The following is a 17,050-nucleotide window of genomic DNA, read 5'->3' as shown; positions in this document are numbered from 1 at the left end:
TATTTTGAGGAGCTGATGAACGAGGAAAATGACAGGGAAAGAAGGGAGGAAGATGTGGTTGTTGTGGAGCAGGAAGTAGCAGAGATTGGAAAGGATGAGGTTAGGAAGGCTCTGAAAAGGATGAAGAGCGGAAAGGCCGTTGGTCCTGATGACGTACCTGTGGAGGTATGGAAGTGCCTAGGAGAGACAGCAGTGGAATTTCTAACAAGGTTGTTCAATAGGATTCTAGAGAGTGAGAAGATGCCTGAGGAATGGAGGAGAAGCGTTCTGGTCCCGATCTTTAAGAACAAGGGTGACACGCAGAACTGCAGCAACTATAGAGGAATAAAGTTGATGAGCCACACAATGAAGCTGTGGGAAAGAGTAGTGGAAGCCAGGCTTAGGAAGAAGGTGGAGATTTGTGAGCAGCAGTATGGTTTCATGCCCCGTAAGAGCACCACTGATGCCATTTTTGCTTTGAGAATGTTGATGGAAAAGTACAGAGAAGGTCAGAAGGAGCTGCATTGTGTGTTCGTAGATTTAGAGAAGGCGTATGACAGGGTGCCGAGGGAGGAGCTGTGGTACTGTATGAGGTCGTCTGGAGTGGCAGAGAAGTATGTCAGAGTAGTTCAGGACATGTATGAGAGAAGTATGACGGTGGTGAGATGTGCTGTAGGTCAGACAGAGGAGTTCAAGGTGGAGGTGGGACTACACCAAGGATCAGCTTTGAGTCCTTTTTTGTTTGCTATGCTGATGGACAGGCTGACAGACGAGGTAAGACAGGAATCTCCCTGGACAATGATGTTTGCGGATGACATTGTAATTTGCAGTGAGAGTAGAGAGCAGGTGGAGGAACAGCTAGAGAGGTGGAGGTTTGCTCTGGAAAGAAGAGGCATGAAGGTCAGTCGTAGTAAGACAGAATACATGTGTCTGAACGAGAGGGATCAAGGTAGAAGTGTTAGGTTACAGGGGACTGAGGTGAAGAAGGTGCAGGAGTTTAAGTACTTGGGGTCAACAGTTCAGTGTGATGGGGATTGTGGAAAAGAGGTGAAGAGGCGAGTGCAGGCAGGTTGGAGCGGTTGGAGGAAAGTGTCAGGAGTGTTGTGTGACAGAAGAGTGCCAGCAAGACTCAAAGGAAAGGTGTACAAGACAGTGGTGAGACCAGCTCTGCTCTATGGGTTAGAGACGGTAGCAGTGAGACAGAGACAAGAGGCTGAGATGGAGGTAGCGGAGATGAAGATGTTGAGGTTCTCCTTAGGAGTGACCAGGTTAGACAGGATAAGGAACGAGTACATCAGAGGGACGGCTCATGTTGCCTGTGTTAGCGACAAAGTCAGAGAAGCCAGACTGAGATGGTTTGGACATGTTCAGAGGAGGGATAGTGGATATATTGGTAGAAGGATGTTGGAGATGGAGCTGCCTGGCAGGAGGGCAAGAGGACGGCCAAAGAGGAGATACATGGATGTCTTAACAGAGGACATGAAGTTGGCTAACGTTAGGGTAGAAGATGTTCATGATAGGGTGAGGTGGAAAAGGATGATTCGCTGTGGCGACCCCTGATGGGAAAAGCCGAAAGAGAAAGAAGAAGATATATGGATATAGTTTACTCTAAAAAAATCCTTAAAAGTAGCATAAGATAGGCCCTTTAAATGTAAAGCACCTCTAGCTGCGCAATACATAAGAAGCACGATTTATAAATAAAGTTTGGTTTGAATTGAAGATAGATATTCTGGGAACAATCGTCTTTGTCCTCATTTGTCATTTGGTCACATGAGTTTAAGGTTACTTCCTTTCAGGAGATGTTAAAATAAATGTTTAGCTTGGTACATTAAATTTAAAATTCTTCTATTTAATGTGTTTGCCACTTACATTAATCTTTAAACAAATTGTAATTATGATCATTTGAAAGGATTTGAGTCAAATTATTGACTGTAAATGGGAATCAGACGGAGTAAGTGGCTCCTATGAAATTAAGTCAATTCAGTCGCCATTCATACACCGCCACCATGTTGGAGCCAGTAGGCAGTGATTGGTCCGAATTGGTCTGAGTCAATGTTTCTATGGCAACCACTAACTGCGAATCAGAAGTGAGCTTATTGAAAGGCCACACCCCTACTACTTGAAAGCGAGTTTAGGAGAATCTGTCAATCAAACGTTTAGAACTGAGACCACATACTTTTTGAGGCAACTGATTGGTCAGTTTATAATTTTAATAACTTGTGCTGCATAAAAATTATCATGAAAAAAATAGGATTATCAAGAACATGTTAAGAAATGTATCAGAGTAAGAAGGGTTGTTCTGACCAATAGAATGACCAAGTAACAGCTGTTTATTTTTCTATAGACTTCTATGGGATTTTGGCTTCTTCCTGTTTGGAACGCCAGGGGGGAGGAGTCACTCAGTCCATTTCTCATATACAGTCAATGGGTTGAACTGGATTTGACCATGTTTTAACATCTACTTTGAAAAGTTCCAAACCCTCTTGGGCATGATTCGGTTTCTTTAGCATTGTCCTCGTTTGTTGCTTTGAGACAACATCAATGTAAAAAAGGATTTAAGGTTTAAATAAAACCTTTGGGTTATTGACTTTAACACTAACCCTGATAAACACCAAAAAGGGAAATAACACATTTAATCATCTGCTAAATGTGCAGTCCTTCTAAAATGTTTTTCTAATTAGAAAACTATCATTTTGGGCAATAGACTGATTTTTTCTAAAAAAATAAATAAATAAAAAATATCACAGAAACCCAAAGGTAATTTAACCCAAAAGGCAAAGTGTGACATGTGATAACAAAAAAAATTGACACTGGTCTGAATAGAAAAAAGCACCAAACAAAAAACACACGACGGACACTGCAAGAAGACAAAAACAAGGACACATCATGTCATAAGAAGAGGTGATCGTAGTCCACACAGAGACTGTGCTGAGGAACATCAAGAGGAAAACTTCCTACCTTTTCATCTGCAGCTCCTGCTGCTCCAAATGGAGTGCAAACGGAAACAAGTTAACAGCTAAGTGTCAAAAGCAGGAGGCAGAATGAAATCAGCAAAAAACACAACGCTCATCACCAAAGGGATGTTTTAACACAAAACTTCTTTAACTTCTTTAAGTCACAGATGGAACAAGATTCTCTCAAATCCAGATTTTCTTTCACAGATATGTGTCAGCTGATGTATTCCAGTATGAACTTGATACTTGATCTCTGATATGAAATAATAATTTCTAGAAAAATGTCCTTTTTTCTTTCTTCTTCCTTGTCCTGTCCAACAGCTGAGCACACAGATAGGAGCTGAAGGCCCCTTGTGTTGTACATATTTTACCGATACTTCAGGGGGTTCTGGATCCTCTGACACACAAGGCATGTATTTGTATAAACCTTTTTTGTAATTTAGGCTAAACTTTATTTATATTGATTTCATCCTTTATCCTTTAAGAAGGAAGGGATGTTAGAGACAGGGGGTAAGGCCACAGAAGACAGGGGGAAAAGGGGAGTTAAGGAAATCTCAAGATGATTACAGAGGTGGTGGTGGGGGTGTACAAATTAATACGCAACTAGATGCTGGAGGACTATCTTCATTACTGTCTGGTGTAAATGTTAATCAAAAGGGGCGGGGCCTGTCCACACACGTACTCAAGTGTTACAAACATACCTGTTGCCTCCAAAATTCTTCACATACCCCCACCTTACACACCCCACCTTCAGAGAGCCCAACAGCCCCTGACTAGCAGCCCAACACCACGTTGTGGATTTTCAGATATGGCAGAATGGAATTACGGGACTCCTGTTTTTAGTTTTGCGTTCAAATCACTCGCCTTACATCTGTCCTCAAAGTAAAAGTGGAGACGCTGTCTTTACATTGGAAATACCAGTATAGCATCACAGCTTTGTTTGTGTGAAAACACCTGATTGTTTTTGTGAAAACCTTCATCACTGAGGGCGAGACATTTAATTTTACACATTCATTAGACAGAAAAAGGGAAGAAACAATTTCAACAATAAATTCCAATAAAAGTCTGTCATGCCAGTCTTTAAAAAACCTTAAAATGTATTTTTGTGTCTTTCTGGATAACTATATCTATGTTTTACATGTGCTTTACACTGAGTTTATCTTTGCATTTCTAAAAATGTTAAAAAAATATTGATTGACTCAAGAAGTTGATGTAAATGAAAATGCATGTTTAAATGTTTTAAATCAAATTGTTTGTCTGGTTGTGTTGTGCATTAGCAGTACTGCATATATTACTGCTATTCTGTCTACTGTGGCACATATATCCTGGTCATGAATTCTAAAGAGATTTCCTAATTTGATTGATTTTCTATCCTTTTTTTACTGTGACGCAGCTCAGGTTTTTTTTTTTTTGTTATAGTTAGAAATGACCTGGTTCTAGCAGGTTTCTCAAGACATGAAGTTTCTATTTACCACATATCAGATGTGCGTATAGTTATACACTAGCTGTCCAGTTCAAAGATTTCCAGGACTGTGTGTGCTGCTCTCTTTAGTGACTTTGGAACATAGAGGACATTTTGTTCATATTAGGGTTAAACTCTATGAGAATTCATATGTGTGACAAAATGATCTATAATAAGTGATCAGCAGAAGCCTTCCTACACTAAAATCCTGATGAGCTCTACTCAGACTTTAACAGGTTTCATTTTAAACTCTGGACTGTGATAGTAAACTTGATTGTTTCAACTTACTCGAGTTTAAATGAGTCACTCACCAAAGTGAATCAAGTTTTCTGAGTCATATATATGTTGATTGTCACGATGGGTTTAAATAAAGCATCAGATCAGAGAAAAGGTTCACCTCTTACCGCTTGTTTTTGTCCAGATGATGAAGCTAAAGTTTGTTTTAAAGAAGCCAGAGCAGTGAAATAGAACGTTAATGCTATTTGACCGGAACTTCTTCTATCTATCTATCTATCTATCTATCTATCTATCTATCTATCTATCTATCTATCTATCTATCTATCTATCTATCTATCTATCTATCTATCTATCTATCTATCTATCTATCTATCTATCTATCTGTCTGTCTGTCTGTCTGTCTGTCTGTCTGTCTGTCTGTCTGTCTGTCTGTCTGTCTGTCTGTCTGTCTGTCTGTCTGTCTGTCTGTCTGTCTGTCTGCCTGCCTGCCTGCCTGCCTGCCTGCCTGCCTGCCTGCCTGCCTGCCTGCCTGCCTGCCTGCCTGTCTGTCTGTCTGTCTGTCTGTGTGTTTATATATATACACACATATACACACATAGACTGTATGCTAGACCCAAGGAAGGAGGCCGAGGACTAGTGAGCGTGGAAGCCACTATCCAGGATGAAACATCCAAGATCCATGAATACATCAAGCTCAAGGCCCCAACTGACAGCGTGCTCAGTGAATGTCTCAGGCAGTGGAGAGCAGAGGATACAGTGCTGGAGGACAGATCCTCATGGGAGGACAAACCCCTGCATGGGATGTACCACTGGACCATAACTGAAGTGGCTGATATCAAGAAGTCCTACCAATGGCTAGAAATGGCCTACAGGATAGCACTGAAGCACTCATCCTGGCAGCTCAGGAACAAGCCCTGAGCACCAGAGCCATAGAGGCTCAGAAGACCCAAGGTGTAGATCTACCACACCAGACAAGACCCAAGATGTAGATCTACCACACCAGACAAGACACAAGGTGTAGGCTGTGCAAAGAGGCGCCTAAAACAATCCAGCACACAACTGCAGGGTGGAAGATGTTGGCAGGGAAAGCATACATGGAGCACCACAATCAAGTGGCTGGAATAATATACAGGAACATGTGTGCAGAATATGAACTGGAAACTCCAAAGTCAAAATGGGAAACACCTCCGAAAGTGGTAGAGAATGAGAGGGCAATGATCTTGTGGGACTTCCAGATCCAGACTGATAGGATGGTAATGGCGAACCAACCAGACATTGTAGTGGTGGATAAAGAACAGAGGAAAGCCGTTGTGATGGATGTGGCAGTGCCAAGCGATGGGAACATCAGGAAGAAGGAACATGAGAAACTGGAGAAATACCAGGGACTCAGAGAAGAACTGGAGAAAGCCTGGAAAGTGAAGGTGACAGTGGTGACTGTGGTAATTGGAGCACTCGGGGCAGTAACCCCCAAGCTGGAGGAGTGGCTACAACAGATACCTGGAAGGACCCCAGACCTCTCAGTCCAGAAAAGCGCAGTGCTAGGAACAGCTAAGATACTGCAGGACCCTCAAGCTCCCAGGCCTCTGGTAGAGGACCCGAGCTTGGAGGAGAAACCACCCGCGGAGGGTGAGAATGGCGTTTTTTTTGTTTTATATATATATATATATATATATATATATATATATATATATATATATATATATATATATATATATATATATATATATATATACACAATGGTACAGTGAGGATTTTTCTACAAGTGCCGTTAGTTTGCTAACAGGGACAAGTCTATTACAGTTTTTCTCAGTCGCTTTAGTACAATTCTCAGATCAGAATGAAATTCCCCAAACTATTTGCTCAATCTTCACATCATGATGTCACTTGTGCACATCATATAAGCAGTTTCTCACTTCTTTGAACAAGTTGCAATTGCTTTGGAACATCCATGCAAATGATTATGTACAATTCTCTGTTCTTTGCTACATTATCAATTGTTTATGTCATGTTGATCAAAATGTATTATATAGTTCACTGTGCAATAGTCTTACTCCTCAAAACTCCTAGTCATTAGTTCATCGTATAAGTCATTAACTGCAAAATGGTTGACCAAGTTGTCATAATGTGACAAACAATTTTCGCTGCATTGCAAGAGAGGATATTCACTGTGATGTGGATGAGAATTTGTGGCCTAACATACTGGAAGAATATTGTCCTATCTTTTTTTTTCCTTTGTGCTACCGTTTGCAGTGGGTTTTTTCTATGTTGGTATGACATTGTCTGTCAACAAATTACAATATGAACAATAAAAGTGTTAATGTGAATCTTGTCCAGTCTCTTGCAATCAAACAAAAAAGGTGTAACTTCCATTTTACAATAATTGTCATCCAAACTTTAGCCATAGTTTACATCAGAACCTCCCTCTAAAGTACAGTTATATTGACAACATGACAAAGTCATTTGACTGTCTTGTTCGTAGACAATGACACAAGGACTTGACATTCTGATGGCACTGACATGTTCAATGACATAAAGACTTAGTTTGGAGAGATGAACTAAAGATTTTGAGCAAGTTACAGGCTTTTGCAAGAACTCCATAGTGTTTTGCTGTTTGTACACATTGTTTTGAGAAATGCACACATGTATTTGCAAACTTCAATTCTGATCTGAGAATTGTACTAAAGCGACTGAGAAAAACTGTAATGAGTCAGTGGGGACAATGAATCAATATTCATAAGTCAGTAAAGTGACTCTTGAGTATTGAACAGCTCGTTCATGACTCCCACAAATCACTAACAGAGAATCCCTCCATTCCCTTTGATAGCTTGCTTTCTAACGTTGGATGCGATATCGCTCATCGTTGGGAGCCAAAGCGACTCATGTTGCATCCCAGAGCAATTTCCATGGCAGCAGCAGTAGAGATATTATTGTGCGGAGGAGCTATGGTTCAACACTGAGCCTCTGTGAGTGTAACAGAGCCAAAGAAGATGTGTGAATGTGTGCGCTCTCAACCTCAAAGTGGCAGAGCAGATTTTCAGATAACTGCAAAGGAAGGTCTTTAATAACCTACATGAACTATCTGCTGCTCACCAACACTAGACCATCGACTTTTCCTCAAAAGCAGACACTAAAGCATCTGAAATGACTGAATGACAAAACAAAGGCATAGATTGGAGTGGAAATACCTCCTCCAGCTGGCAGGCCTTAATGATGGAGTTATACCGGTACTCGTCATAGGTCAGGCCGAACAGGATGTTGTCACGGATGGTTCCTGGCATAATCCAAGCAGTCTGCGGTGAGTAGGAAATCCGGCCACTGTGTCTGATTTTACCCTCCGTCGGCACCAACTCTCCCAGGATCATCATGAGCAGTGAACTCTGAGCAAAAAGATACAAAAACTGATCACACACACCCTTCTGTCCTTCATCACTCAGTCAGCTTTCCGGTTGTTTTACAAACCTCTCAACGTGAAACAAACTCTTGACATACCTTCCCAGACCCAGTCGACCCAGCAACTGCAAGCATCTTGCCTTCCTCCAAATGCAAGCTGATGTTTTTAAGGACAGGAGTGACGTACAAGTTGGTGAAAAATAGTCCTCCATCCCCGTTCAGATGCCCATTTGCTTTATTCTCCTGCTGTATCTTCTCAAACAGCTTAACTATGCCCTGCAGTAAAAAATAAAAAAAACAAACTTTGACTTGACTAAGACAGTGGAATTAAATCAAATACTGGAAGAATACACATTAAAAAAACGTTTGGCAAAAGGAAACCATCATTCCCAATATTTTATTTTTAGCAAAACTGTATTTTTAAAGTTTTCTTTTTCTTTAAAACCTTTACAGATTTTCTTTGAAGATTAAAATTTTTCTGACTCGTTTTAAGTGTCAGGTTCTGACCATCTTCAAACTTTGACTCTGGCATTTGCCTTGAATTATTTAGTTGAGTAAACAGCCTGATAACGACTGAAATGAGGGACAGAGGAAAAGCTTGAGGAAAGTCTGTTTTCATATCAGTCCATCATTCTGGGGGATGTACGCATTCTGCTCATTAGTGTTGAATGAAAACCGACTATTGCAATATAGATGGATGGAAACAAAGGACTAATGCAAACCATGAGTGAACCTGCTGTCTGATGGAATTCAGCCATGTGGAATTACAGACACAAGTTAAAGTGGATCCTGCACAGTGGTGCAGCCTGGGACCTTTCTATGTGGCGTTTGCATGTTCTCCTTGTGCATGCATAGGTTTTCTCTGAGCACTCCGGCTTCCTCCACCAGTCCAAAGACATGCTTCACAGGTTGACTGATTACTCTAATGGGGTGGGACTGTGTGTGTATAGGTGTGTGATTGTGTGGCCCTTTGACAGGCTGGCATCCTGGTCTTCGCCCAACAGTAGCCGGGTTAGGCGGTCTGTGACCCTGAAGGGGATGCAGCGGATTAAGAAAATGGATGGATGAAGTTAAAGTGGAAAGCAACACATGCAGAGCTTGTTTCACCTGTGCAGCGTCTTCTCCTATGATTCATTTGCTTATCAGGCAGGCGATCAGACCTAATTATGTGTCACTTCGTTTGTGAAACCTCAAACGGACAAGATTTGAAATTAACTGCAGTGAATTTAGAGGAGTGTAGGGTTTTTCTATCTGCTATGTCTCAGGATTCTGTGATGACCAGAAAACTCCCAGAAAATTCTTTCCCTTACGTGTGGAGTTCAGAGAAAGAATGGGTCAACTGGTCAAATCCAAAAAATCAACATCCATTCCATCAGTCACAGCAGTATTTTAAGACCCACTCCAATGAAAATTGGGTTTTTGTTTTTTTTAATTTGTTCTTGTGGCATTTTTCTGATGTTGGAAGACACATATCTAATGTTGTTCAAATTGTTGTGAATCTTGATCAGACAAAAAATGCTTTTTGAAAAAGCTTGTAGTTGTGACATAGAAGCTACTGTACAATCAGGGGAACTTAAGCTTCCTGCTCTGCTGCATTCTGATGCATCCACTTGCAGACAAATAGATCCATGAACGTCTTTGTTTTCCTCGTCTGAGCTGGAATCTGGATCTAAACTGTACGGCTGGATAGATCAAGTATTGGTCACTTTTTTGTTGCACTGCTAAGGGGTTTTAGGGACTGTGAGCTAACTGGAGAGAGTGTAAACAGAATGGTGATGGAAAGTGGAGGCGGGCTCACTCTGAGGTGTTTAAACATCAAAAAACTCTGAAACATGTTTCATCCATCAGTTAGTCAGATGTTCTGAATGGATTGAATGGACTTTAAATTGACACCAAGACTTACAGAAGTGTTGATAAACTAGATGAGTAAACATTTCTGGTAAACCTAGAACAGCTTTGGTCAAAAGCTGCTTTCTCGGTTGTGGTTTGGGTAAGTGTGGGCTTCATGCTCTGCTTTCACACACTGTGAGAAACAAGAGACTGTCCACAGACAAGAGGACCCCCCCCCCCCCCCCCCCCAGAGTCCCACAATGGCCTTGATTCAACTCATTCATCACTGCTCAGATTAAAGCATGACACAGCCGATTTAGAAAAGGGGAACTCTGCATGGATCTGACTTAATTATTAACCTTTGTGATGTTTTATGGTTCCGCGTTCCTCTAATAGCGAGATGGGCTCTGACTTGTGCTGGTCTGTCTGGGTGATTCTTCTTCTAACGAGATGACGTACATGCTTCCAGCAAGAAAGAAAGAAAACAGCCCACCCCCCACTATTCATGGCTGAATGGCACATTCCAGGAAGAGACGAAGGCAACAGGAGAATCGGGGAATTAGGTGATGATCTCTGAATCTCAAAGGGAGAGTCAGAGTGTTCCCAGCAAAAGCAAAGTGGTGACAGCTCTAGGATAATTAAATATGCAAAGTGAGGGAAAACCACAGCCGCTCGCTTGTTTTCTCACGGTGTCGGGTGGTCAATGAATCACACCTGTCAAACTAAGTTTACAATCTCTGCTCACAGATAAGGTCATGCTGTGAGAATTTAACTTCTGTATTTGTAATTCATAGTGGATTTAAGGATATTGAGAACTTTCCTTATACGTGTATATCACACATTTCATATATTACAGGAATTGCGATAAAAACTGACACTCGTGCTTCCTGTTACACTAAAAGGCTAACAGATACTGACCGAACTGTTTAACTATCCTGGAAGGTTTAACACTTGGCACACAAAAATGTGACATAAGTTCTGCCAAAATAAAATGTTTGAATAAATTTTTTTAAATACATCTTTGTATGAATATAAAAAAAGCTGATTGTGTTGTTTTGTGCATTATTCTTGCTTTTATTGCTTGAAATAAACCCTTTTAAATCAAAATCAAATAAAAAAAACAGTTGCACTTTGATTCATCAGGGATTTGGATCTGATAGTGACGTGTGGGTAGTGCCTTTTTTTAAAGGTTAAAACAATTTTAATATTGATTATGGAGGTGAAATGCATGGTTGCAGCCGGAATTCTATGACACCAAGTCTTTCATTTGTTGGATTAAAGCTGGGAAAGAAAAAGCCTGAATCACCAGATTTCGCACCAAGCCTCTTTCAACGGGTTGGTGGTGGACATGCGCTAGAACCTGGTGGCGACAGACCTGTGTGGACATCTTATGCTAAAAGCATGTTTGAGAACCAGAATTCAGTGCGCTTTTGAACGTGCCACACATAGTTTAGAATGCAGCATAAAGGCCCGTTCACACCGGGACGAATTTCGTTTAACGCCTCGTGACTAAACAAAGGGCACCAATGAAAGCGTGCACACCGAGGCGAAAAAACGCCACGCGTTAAAGCGTCAAAAAAAAAAAACGCCTCCGGTTTGGTTTTTTTTTTTTGACGCCTCGCGTCGAAATCTATTCGACCAATAAGAATGGCGCTTTTGCACACGTGTCAAAACTTCCTTGCTGAGCACACATACCAGCGAAGAAGATAGACGCCAAGTAGCGTCTACACTGCCGCGAAGAAATAATGACGGACATTCTAAAATATCCCCTTACCAAGTACCAGTTGGAGCTACTGGTGCTTGAAATATTCATGTTTTCTTTGTTTGATTCTGACAAGCGCGTAAATATTTGCTCTCTTCTTCTGAGTGAAAAGCGACTTTAAGAAGCGTAAAGTTGCGCAGCGCCACCTTGTGTACAGGAGTATTTCTGTTTACATTAAGCGCCATTTAATGTCAGGGAATGAAATTGCATGTTCGCTCGGCTCACCGTCAGTGAAAATCGCCTGGGTGTGAACACAAAAGACGTGGCGAAAAACGCTGGCGAATAACGCCTGGCGAATATTCGTCCCGGTGTGTACGGGCCTTAAGACAGTCAGAGCAATGGCAAAGACGATGCTTTCTAACATCAAAGGGAAAGGTACCAAACAAGAACACAGTTTAAACTTGTACTTTTTTGATTTCTTTTGTCAGCTTTAAGCATCTTCATGCTTGTAATTGGCTGCTCTAATCACACCAGCAGATTAGAAACAAAAACAAACCTCATCCCAGGACGCAGACACATTGACCATCTCAAGCCCGACGGTAGTCAGGCTGTAGTCCAGAACTCTGTATTCTTCCTTTAACAAAAAGTCCTGGGGGGAGGAGAACAATTGGTTAGCAAAGGTTTACGGGTGAACTTTTCACCTGTAGAAGTAACCAGTGACTGATCACAGTCCACCTACCTCTATTTTCTCAATCAGGGCCAGAGTGTCATACCACATCTGGATAGAACCCGGCAGCTGGCGCGTCAGCGTCATTCGCAGAACTATGCAGTAAGAGGCTGTGGTGAAGATTCGACGTAGGATTATGCCGTGGGTAAGCGCCTGGGGCACAATGGCCGCCATGATCACCACAATGGCGGAGAAGAAGTATGAGGCGCTATAAAAGTACCGTATGGATCCAATTTTCCTCGTTAAAGTCATCTCATCTCTAAGAAGGCAGAACAAAGAGGTATTTGGTTAACTGATTCTTTACACAGCCTTTGAAATGTTCTATCACATGGAGGTACTATATCCCGTGGATTTCATTCCAATGGGCAAAGAATGATGATCATTTTCACATTTGTGTCTGGTTTGGTTTGTTTTGACACTAAGAACAGCTAAAAGGTCTTTTCTTGAGCGTGGTAAACATTTCCTTGGATTGGAGAAGAAGAACTCTTGGCAACAAAGGAGGACCCATCACACTTGAGAGCAAAAATCTATCAGTCTGTTGCTGCTTTTCAGCCCTGTTTCTGCCCATTAAAACTCACATAAAAAAGAAACACAAAAACAAATACGGCAATCAACAGCTGCTTCAAATGTCAGCAGAAAAGGGCCGGAGGATGGAAGAGAAGCACACAGATATACTGGATCCAAGCCATCCATGTGTTACTAAGAAAAGAAAAGGAGGATGGAAGGAGCAGTAGAGCAGATGCATGATAGTGAGTGCAACACTAGCCTTTTTTAACATTGTTTTTGAGCCTCCTCAGTGCAAGGCTGAGGAGTGTTTCATTATTTGTTTTTTTTCATTCTTTTCTTTTACTTTAGATTTTTGTTTTTACAAAAGCGAAGCTGCAGTGCTTGGTCTCTGATTCTTTCTGTGTTACTGTAGTAATGAATTGTACATGTTGATCAAATCTGTCCTGAGTCTGTTGTACTACATTGATTAAAGCCTTAGTCACATGCACCTACATGGAGGTTGACCCATACGAGTGCAGCAAGTTTTTGGGTTGTTTTTGGGTAGCGGGTCTTAGACAGGAGCAGCCGAATCCTAAGGGAAGCAGGTGTCTTGCTGTTCCCTTGCGACTTGTATGACCACCTGAAGGGACGTCATGAAGGTGGAATGCACAATTGTCGTGCGTGTAGTAAGTGACCTTAGGGTGATACCGTAGCTTTGTAAGTGGACCTAAGGGCCGGAAGAATGTCCACACAAACTACGCTCTGATTGTCTAATTTCCTCATTGCTAACAGTCAGGCTGCAAGCACGAAGCGCAAACTTATCATAAAGAGCACTCAGGGGCTCCTTGTTCAATGCATAGTATTTAGGGGGAACTGACAAAAAAAATCTGCATGACGTGCCCGCGTCTCACCTGCTTCTTCATAACTTAACCTTACATGTTGTAGAAGTGGTCACTACGACCTGTCACCTGCAGTATGCCAGTAGGAAAAAATGTTCATGAACATTTTCACTCTATGGGGGTCTACGACCTTGATGTTTTGAGGCCTGTGTGCCCCGTACAGGATTGCCCATTTTTCATCTCCAGACAGCCAACAAGGGCAGGTGTGACTAAAATTGTATGCTTTTTTTCATAATGTTGAGCAGTAGTGTTATCTCTCTGAAACATTTTTCGTGTGTTGATATAAGAAGGATAAAAATTTACAGCCCTGAAAGCCCGGGAAATAAATGCAGGACTCGCCACAGTAAAACACATTACTGTTGCTGTAATCTAAGCTCTTAGATTCAGTTGAAGTTTATTTAGTTTCTGTCAAACAATAAGTTAATGAGCTCAGGGAATAAAATTTTTACTTTTTCTTTGCCAAAAAAATACGAAATTGATCTGAAATGAATGGTAATACTTATTGAAAGTGTAATGTAAAATCGATAGAAACAGGAAAACACTCAAAGTAAAACCGGATTTGTATGTGTTAATGCTGAGTGTGTAGGTGTAACTTACTTCCTAATGTTCTTAATTATTGTCTCCATCACCTCTTCCCAGCCATAGGCTTTGACAGAATGGATGTTTTCCATGATTTCTGAGGTGAGAGCCAGCCGACGACTGGTGAATGCAGCTCTCTTTGCGCTGTTCACAGGAGACAAGAAGGCAGCAGTTCAGAGATTTCAAATAACCACCCCCTTGTATTTAAGACTGATATTAAATAAGAAGTTATTCAAAGCTATTACTATTTAGAAGACAAGGGGCAGACTCAAAATTGTACTGTTGGTACTGATGTCCAGTATAGTTACAATGAGCCATGAGTTCTTACCGAGGAGGCGTCATTGTCATCGAGAGCCAGGCTTGGAAAATTCCCAGTAAGATCATGGCCAATAAACCCCAGAGGGAGTTCACCTCAATCAGCTCCCAAACCAGACCCGCACACAGCATACACTGCAGGGGCGTGATCCACACAAAGTGTGCAAGACCCAGACTCTGGAACGCACACCAACACATGTTGTATTTGTTTGCATTGCATTTTGCAGAAGACAGGGTCACTTTTCTAAGTCCTGTCCTTCATGACATCGCCTTAATCTTAAACAAAAAGTGTTGCGTTACCACACGTCTTTGATGTGACTCTGTGGGATATACTGCAAAGTGAAAGGGGGATGTGAAAGTTGCATGCTACACTGAAATCGTCACACAAGAACGTTAAATAAAGAACGGCCAACTCCTGCATCTCTTTGATCTCCAAACAGCAAAACTACACCAAACCAGTTATTCATATTATACAAGCCAGATGTAAGTCAGGTGATAATTGTCCCAAAGCAGGCACAAAGTGTTTCTACATTCAACACCTCAGTGAGACTTTAGGCAAAACAGCTGACAATCCACACAGGTCTTCACTTCCTACACTTACTTTGCATGGATACGGTTTTCTCAACACTGTCACAACAAATGACGTAACCTTTGTTTAGGTAATAAAACTCAGTCATGTATATCTGGTATTGTCTTCATTACAGAGGAGAAGGCTCTGGTGGTAGCATGGACACTGAGAAGAATTTTAAAATTTGACTTTCATGGGAAACAGCCAAAGCGTATAATTATTAATGGTTATTCTGATTCTGCATGTGCTTCACAGATTTCAAACTCAGCTTTTGGGGTTTTCTAGCGGATCAAGTAAACTTTTCTTCTCATAGGAATGTCTTGACTCTTACCTCATCCAGCTTGTTGAGGTGGGCAGACATCAGACTGACGAGCTGGCCTGTGGTGATCTTGTCCAAGACTTTGCTGGAGAGCTTCAGGGTCTGGAACGTTGAAATGTCAGGGATCAACAAAGGCACAAATGTGAAAGTAAACTGGACTTTGAAAAGTCAGACAACTTGTGCGACACTTGGGTCATGCAAGAAGATTTTAGGAAAGGTGTAGCGTGAAAGGATTTAGGCCAAGGACATCCAATGTAAAACAGAGGGAAATCCATTCATCTAGCGAGTCTATCACATGACCAAAACACATCTCAGCAAACACATTCCATTGTGGCTTTAAGTGTCAGAAAAGGCTAAATTATAAATCGGTTTTAGAATGAATGGCAAATACAATTTAGTGCCTTGTCCAAAGACACTTGAACTGAGACTGTGGTAATTATCAAGCCATCAACCCTATGAATTAGAGATGACTGTTTCATCTCCGAGGTACAGCTGCCTTCATCAGTCACAGAAGGTTAATGAAATACAAATTTGAAGTGATCCCACTTTGTCATGTTTCAGCTTTCATGGTCTTGCTGTTTTGGGTTCAGCATCCTGATTGACTGTTGACCTTATAAATCAACCTCCTCTGTGCCGTGTCTCTTGTGCAAAATGCTTTCCGCTTTTTACATTTGCTTAAAGCTTTGCGATCAGCTTTTTGTTTTCATTCTTTAATGCTGGACTTATTTTTCAATGAAGGTTTGAACCTTGACAAAAAGTGTGAAAATGTTCATGTCTGTCTGAGAAAAGTGTATAAAGTGTGTAATTTTTAAAGTAAAACAAAGTGAAACAGTTTGATAAGAAGGTAGATGAGGTTATTTCCAAATTGAAAGTATTTAATCTGGCTCCCAACTCGGACATTCAATTTGTTGGCCAGATTTGGTGTAGCCTGCTTTCAAGTGGTAGGGGTGTGGACTTTCCACTCATGAAAATCTTTGACAGTAGTTTAAAACCCCTGTTTTCCTTTTTTGGCTCATTTTGTCAAATAATGTTAAATAGATCATGTTATCGTCATCTACCACAACTCTTTACACACAGTAAGTTGTGTTGTGTCTTTCACACAAATGACAAAATGCCATTTCAAAGATTTAATATCAATAGTATTGGATTTTCAGCTAACTAAAAAACATTTGAGATCAAAATACTACAGTAAACTATCAACTTTTTGGGGTTTTACTCAAATATTTGAATAAAAATCCATGCACATTTCTAAAAGAAGAAAATCAAATGTTGTTGTCAAACATGTACTGTTCTTACCTTCTTGTAAATAAGACTAAAAAGAGCAATGCGAATCTGCATGCCAAGGTGATGAAGGCCGAAAATGGCGGGCTGCAGGAGAATGAAACGAGCAGTGAGGAGAAGGCCCAGTCCCAGGGCCAGGTAGTATCCCTGCTGTCGCTCTGGAGAATGGAATGGATCGAAGGAAGCAATAATGCGTCCAGAAAGCTGAGGCTGCACAGTCTTTGAAGCTTCCTGCAAAGTCAGGTAGATTGTCACGCTCCTCTCCTCCTCAACATTCTTCTGCATTTCTGCTGCCAAAGCTGAGTATGTTTTCATTGTAGTC

General features: G+C 41.2%; 1 protein-coding gene across 1 annotated transcript in view; it reads right to left on the bottom strand.

The window, feature by feature from the left end:
* Window positions 1–17,050, bottom strand: part of cftr (CF transmembrane conductance regulator) — a 54,527-nt gene that overhangs the window by 28,404 nt on the left and 9,073 nt on the right. The window contains exons 4-11 of the mRNA XM_004086222.5: window positions 16,744–16,959; window positions 15,460–15,549; window positions 14,574–14,737; window positions 14,264–14,389; window positions 12,294–12,540; window positions 12,111–12,203; window positions 8,122–8,298; window positions 7,818–8,009 (exon numbers count right to left, since the gene is read on the bottom strand). Of these exons, the coding sequence (XP_004086270.1) occupies window positions 7,818–8,009; window positions 8,122–8,298; window positions 12,111–12,203; window positions 12,294–12,540; window positions 14,264–14,389; window positions 14,574–14,737; window positions 15,460–15,549; window positions 16,744–16,959 (1,305 nt within the window). The remainder of the gene's footprint in view (window positions 1–7,817; window positions 8,010–8,121; window positions 8,299–12,110; window positions 12,204–12,293; window positions 12,541–14,263; window positions 14,390–14,573; window positions 14,738–15,459; window positions 15,550–16,743; window positions 16,960–17,050) is intronic.

This window comes from Oryzias latipes, chromosome 6, assembly GCF_053564925.1.
Source record: "Oryzias latipes strain Hd-rR chromosome 6, Olatipes_Hd-rR_3.1".
Lineage (NCBI taxonomy): Eukaryota > Metazoa > Chordata > Actinopteri > Beloniformes > Adrianichthyidae > Oryzias > Oryzias latipes.
The sequence above is the reverse complement of the archived record's forward strand: the minus strand, read 5'-3'. Positions and strand labels throughout refer to the sequence as shown.